This window comes from Haemaphysalis longicornis, unplaced genomic scaffold, assembly GCF_048455015.1.
Source record: "Haemaphysalis longicornis isolate Haplotype H1 unplaced genomic scaffold, Haemaphysalis longicornis Haplotype H1 scaffold_14, whole genome shotgun sequence".
NCBI classification, from domain to species: Eukaryota; Metazoa; Arthropoda; class Arachnida; order Ixodida; family Ixodidae; genus Haemaphysalis; species Haemaphysalis longicornis.
This window is the reverse complement of record NW_027526245.1, coordinates 28,215,419-28,221,416: the sequence shown is the minus strand read 5'-3', so window position 1 is coordinate 28,221,416 and position 5,998 is coordinate 28,215,419. Positions and strand designations below refer to the sequence as shown.

Below are 5,998 nucleotides of genomic sequence, written 5' to 3'. Positions count from 1 at the left end.
CTCCTGGAATAGGTCTCGTGGACGCAGCTCATCCCCTCACGCGTCGCGTGGACTACCCACTCGAGATCCTGATCCAAGAAACGGAGCGCACACTACGCAGGACCGGTGAGGTGGGCAAGCATTCCTACTTCCGCTGCTGATACCCCCGGACCTAGCCGACCCCAGTGTGCCGAGTGCGCAAAGATCAAGGCAGAAATTGAGACTCGAGGCTGAATGCGCGGAAGTTCAGGCAGAGATGATTAGTTTTAAGGAGGCGTTTCTGCCCACAAGGAACCCAAACAAGGAACTGTGCAGACAAACGAGAAACGCAGAAAGATAGTGGCAAAGAAAGATATCCCAGAAAGATATCCCAGCCGGAACAGTCTAGGATTGAACCAAGAAAAGAAAACACACAACTTGTTAAAATATTAACCAAGACAATCAAGGCTAAAAGTGAAACAGGCTACCGCGAGTACCACAGAGCAGCTTGAAACACTAACAGCCCAGGTAGATTGAATGTACAAGGAATGGGGTGGAGGAGGAGGAGTGAAACTTTATTTTTGATCAGAATAAAAGAGAGTTAGGGCATGTGGCCCTCCGCACAGGTGCAGTCCCTATTCCGGGACCCCATTGGTCAAGGCCGCCACTCTCGCCCGTCGAACTAGAGCCCTTTGAGACTCCAGCCCCGAGCAATTGAGCAGGGCTGCCTCCCATGCCTCTCTGGTAGGGGAAGGGTTGGGGGATAACGCAGGGTTGCGCTGGCATGCCCACACCATGTGGAAGGTGTCGGACACCTCCCCACAGTGCAGACACCGCCCATCGGTTTTAGGGTCGAAATGCTTTGCTACTGCAGGGCACATAAATGTGTTCGTCTGCAGGCGCCGCAGTATTCGCTCATCGGCCTTGCTCAGACCCTTTGCAGGGGCTGGGTAAAGCCGGCGGTTATCGCAGTAATGTTTTACGATTTCTCTAAACCGCAGAAGTGGTTTGCTAATCTCCGAGCCGGGAGAGCATGGGTGAGGCGCCCGGTGTGTAAGCGCTCGGGCAGCCGCGTGCGCGGCCTCGTTACCTCTCAGACCCTGATGCCCCGGAGACCACACAATTTCTTTAGGTGCGGGGTCTACGAACCGCACCAATCGTTTTAAAATTCTGTAGGCCAAGGGTGGTACTGTGCCCGCTAAATAGCTTTCACAGGCTCGGCGAGAGTCCGTGATTATTGTCCTTGACTTCGGGTCCGAGGCGGCGAGCGCTATGGCAATCGCCTCGGCTTGCGTGGAGTTAGGAGCCCGGTAGGAGAGCCCATCGACTTGCTGGTCCCTGTGAATTACAGCGGCAGTAAAGAACCCTAGAGGCGGCGGTCCTGCCACATCAACGTAGAACACACCTCGCCCATTTCCGTATTTCCTTTCCAGGGTCTTAGCGCGTGCTTCCCTCCTGCCTTCGTGAGTGTGCTTTTCCATGTTACACGGAAGTGGATGCACCCAGAGCCTGTGCCGCCACAACTCTGGGAGTTTGCACGTCTCCTCTGGGATGCACTCATGTTTGATTTGTAGGCGATTAAGCAAGTGGCGCCCGGACGCCGTTTGTGCGAGTCTAGTGTACTGATTTGTGAGATGAGCCTCTTTCAGCTCTTGATACGAATTGAGCACTCCCAGCGCCGATAACCTGGTGTTGGAGGTAGCCACCGGGAGGTCAAGGGCTCGTTTTGTGGCCTTCCTAATGATGACGTCAATGCTGTTCTCGTGTTGTTTGTTCGTACGGAGGTAGGGTACGGAGAAGAGGATCCTACTGGTTACAAAGGCATGGGCGAGCCGGAGTGCGTCCCTGCCCCGTAACCCGCCGCGCTTGTTGGATACGCGTTGTATCATCCGTCCGACCTGTTCCCCTGTTCGCTTCAGTTTGGCAATGGTGGTCTCTGGACTAAGTTTGTTGTGAATAAGCAGGCCCAGGATCCTAATTTCTTCCACTTCTCTGATAGAACCACCTGTTAAAGAGATGCAAAGCCTTGTGTTGTCTTTAGGATTGGGTTTAATGTGCAAAAGTTCCGATTTTGTTGGGGCACATTGGAGGCCGCAGTCATTAGCATAGCTTTCGACAATGCTGGCAGCCCTTTGCAGGCGGTCCTCCATTTCCCCAAGGCTGCCTTCTGTGCTCCAGATTGTTATGTCATCGGCGTAAAGGGCATGTTGTATACCCTCTACCCGAGCTAATTTGTGCGGCAGCTGCATCATAGCGATGTTAAAGAGTAGCGGCGATAGGACCGCTCCTTGTGGAGTACCCCTTGTACCCATGTAATATGGACCGTGCTCCTCATCCTCGATCCTCAGAAATGCTTGACGTTTGGAGAGGAAATCTCTGACGTACGCGAAGGCTTTCTGACCACAATCCGTTCTACTTAAGTTTTCTAGTATGCCGCTGTGCCGGACGTTGTCAAATGCCCCCTTGAGATCTAGGGCAAGGATGGCTTTATCGTTTTGTCGCATTGTAGTTGGCCGAATTACGTCGCGGTGTAGCTGGAGAAGGACGTCCTGTGCTGGCATATGTGGGCGGAACCCGAACATAGTGTCAGCAAAGAGGCCCGTGGACTCAATGTGTGGAGAGAGACGATCCCGGACCATCGCCTCCATGAGCTTACCCGCGCATGAGGTGAGCGAAATTGGCCTCAGATTATCAATATTAACAATTTTTCCTGCTTTGGGTATAAAGGTGACCAAGGAGGTCTTCCATTCTGGGGGGAGCGGATGGCCGTCCCAGATTTGATTTATGTAATCTAACAGTTGCAAGTAGGCCGAGTCCGAGAGGTTCGCCAATAGTTGGACTGTTATACGGTCTCTTCCTGGGGCCGTACCTCGGCGCATCTTAGCTAAAGCTGACCGAAGGTCTTGTAGTGTAAAGGGGGCATCCAAGGATTAAGATGATTGAAAAGTCGGAGATCAGGCGTCGAGAGAAACCTTACGACACACTAAACAGGCAAGGTCCTCAGGAAGGCTTCTCCAGTAGCAGCAATGACCCGTAATCACAAGTCCAAGCGAAGAACAACATGGCAGTGGAACTGCAGGAGTATTAAACCTGAAGTCGCATTCCTGCAGCAGTATACAGGAACCGCCAGTATTCTACCCGACTTGATTGCGCTTCAAGAAACCTGTCGCCTGTCAAACTACCGGGCTACATGACCCACGGAAAGGCACATATTAAGAAGTGAGCTACTCTCACCAAAAAGGAAATTACAGCAACGCAGCATGCATTAACCCAGCATGAATAAAAGGGGTTGTTGTCCGAACTGATCCCCAAAAAATTGTAAGAGCACAGAGACTGTTTGTTCTGAACGTGAAAAGTCGACACAAGGAAAAAAAAAACAGGCGCATATAAAGTAACTATTTCCACGCTTTCTGAAAGGGAAACTTTATTACACAAAAGCAATACAAACGTATTATTACGAAGACGAGGGTCCCAGAGTCAATTATCCGAAAGGGAAACCTGGAGTATGAATACATCAAACGATTTTCGTAGAAGCAGCAAATGAGTGTAAAAGCCCAACAAATGAATACGCAGTAATAAACACACAATAAATTAGCCTTGTATGTACCTACACTCAGAAAGGTAACTGTACTAGGATAATATAGTATAAAAAGTGGTACTCTCAGTTCGAAAATTACACAAAGGAAACAAAGGCACCCGGGAACATCAGGTATAAAGAAAACCGAACAAGGTCCTAATTCCACCAAAAGAAACCCTCTCAGGTTATTTTAAAGCAAAGAAGTGATAGGGGTGATTTGACCGCCGCAGGTAAATTATTCCAAAATTTAACAGCTGTAAAGATGCGGAGCGAGTGGCGGCTAATAACCCGCTCGTCACTGTAGGCGACTTGAACGCTTCTCACCCTCTGTGCCGATACGGTGACCATAATAAAAGAAGCACGGAACTGACCTTTCTCATGGACTATATGTATATATATATTTAGCAAAACAAGAAAGACACCCGTCGAAAAAAGAAAAGGGTTAACGTTTCGGCCGAGGGACCGGCCTTCGTCAGAATAACAGCAGTGGCTGTAGTCACACAGCTTATAAGGGTGATTGTTGCAAGGTCACGTGATGGGATGACAAATAAACAATTCAAATGCAATATACCGAGACCCCATGCGACGATATTTTCGGATGAATACAACATAATAATAAGTACGGCACGTGCAGTATAGGCAATAAGCAATGTAAATCACACACGCGCACAAAAATCAGGGGGAGAGAGAAGTGGATAGCAATATTGGTTATGGTCATTGATGCAAGCAACTAAGTTTTCCTGCGCTTTCATTTAAACCACGTGCTTTTGTATCGAATTTAAATATAAGAGAGGATTCGCGGACTTCCATGTCATGATGCGTACGGAAGGCAGACTCAAGTATGGCGGCTTCGATATGGTCAAATGAGCAACCAACCAAGCGACCAACGTTCTACTACGCTGCCCCGAGCGAGTCCAACTTCGAAGGATAAACTCCAACCAATTCCTGTTCCACTCATGCCAAGCTCCAGTTGCAACAATCCAGCAACCAACCAGTCACCTACCGCACAGCCTCATGCGGAACTACAATCGACGACGAACCATTCCCCTTCACGTCCATCGTGCCTGCAACAGCAATCGACCAGCTCAGGCGAAACTACTAGTACTCCAGCTTCTTCTGCACAGACTGGTCTAGCACCTCGCTACAACCTCCGAACACACAATCCCAGTGGACAGAAAGCATCGAGGACACAGTGACTACGAACTGCACATTCCGGTAAAAACTGCTCCAATTATTCTGTATCTAGAGTATTCATGCTGATACGAAAAATTGTAGAAAAGCGCCTGCGGTGCCAAATGCATATTTCTACGCTAAACAACTATTTAAAGGCCGGTGTTGTACCCAAGGGCCTACGAATTGCTGTAAAGCCTGTCATAACAAATATGTCTTCTTCTGACATTGCCGCATGGAATGAGATACTTTTAAATGCGCCTTCTAGTTTGGCCCGCATTGCAATTCGACACCACGAATCTGTCCTAAAATCTCTTTGTAATCAAGAACGCGAACTGATTTCCCACCATAAACTCAACTCTCACGACTCGGAACAACTAGCGGAATACCAACAAAAAAAGTCGATTGAAATAGGTGCGATTAAACGCAAGAAGCTTTTGAGAGATAAAGTTATTGCACCTCATGTACCCCTTGAGATGCCTGCCGCCATGCTGCCTCCGACCTCAAAGAATAGCTTAAATAATACCCCATAGACGGATGACCTACTGTCATCTAGTAATGTAGTAAACTTGTCTAGTTATAAACTATCCAACGACGAAATCTCGGTGGTGTGTCGAGGACTCAATTTTTGTCCAGCGTCAGGTAGTTACGGCGAATTTGACCTCATGAAGGACTTGGATAATTTTGCCAGAAACCTGAGATTGCGCGAATATTTTGCTGACAAAGATCCCCCTGATTTTGATACTGCTATTCTTCCATCTTCCAAACACTGGACCCCCCATACTAAAAGAGATAAACGCCTGGATCTATATATCACCGCCGTTCAAGGGGATGTTCTAGAAATTTATCGTAAACAAGCCCACTTTAAAAGAGACCTTTCAGCAAAAAAAATGTCGGCAATGCGGGACCTCAAATTCCGTGACGATATTATTGTCAAGCCAGCCGATAAAGGTGGCGCAATTGATACTGAACAAAGTTGATTATGATCGCGAAGCGTCTAGACAACTTTGGTATATCTCGTTTTACAAGCGGCTTAATGAGGATCCAACTGCGAATTATAAATCCATTATTCCGAGTAAACTAGGAGACCTGGTTGAAAAGCTTGAGATTCCGCCTTCCGCGATTCAATCACTCGTCCCACTGAGCACATCGGTACGGTTACAGAACTAATCTCCCAATTTGTGGATACAGTGATTAACCAGACTTACCAATCTTATATCAAAGATACTAACCACTTTTTATCCGAAATTGTCGGTCTTTCTGTCCCCCCTGATTCACTACTGGTTACTTTAG

The 5,998-nt window shown here is 48.1% G+C and overlaps 1 protein-coding gene across 1 annotated transcript; it reads right to left on the bottom strand.

The window, feature by feature from the left end:
- Positions 1–522: 522 nt before the first annotated feature.
- On the bottom strand, positions 523–2,270 carry LOC144165016 (uncharacterized). The gene has a single exon (XM_077695185.1). The coding sequence runs from the start codon at positions 2,268–2,270 to the stop codon at positions 594–596; it is 1,677 nt and encodes a 558-aa protein (XP_077551311.1). The 3' UTR covers positions 523–593.
- Positions 2,271–5,998: the final 3,728 nt, after the last annotated feature.

Bases quoted from the DNA above. Each gene is read 5' to 3' on its own strand.
- LOC144165016 (XM_077695185.1), bottom strand. From the start codon at position 2,270: ATGGGTACAAGGGGTACTCCACAAGGAGCGGTCCTATCGCCGCTACTC.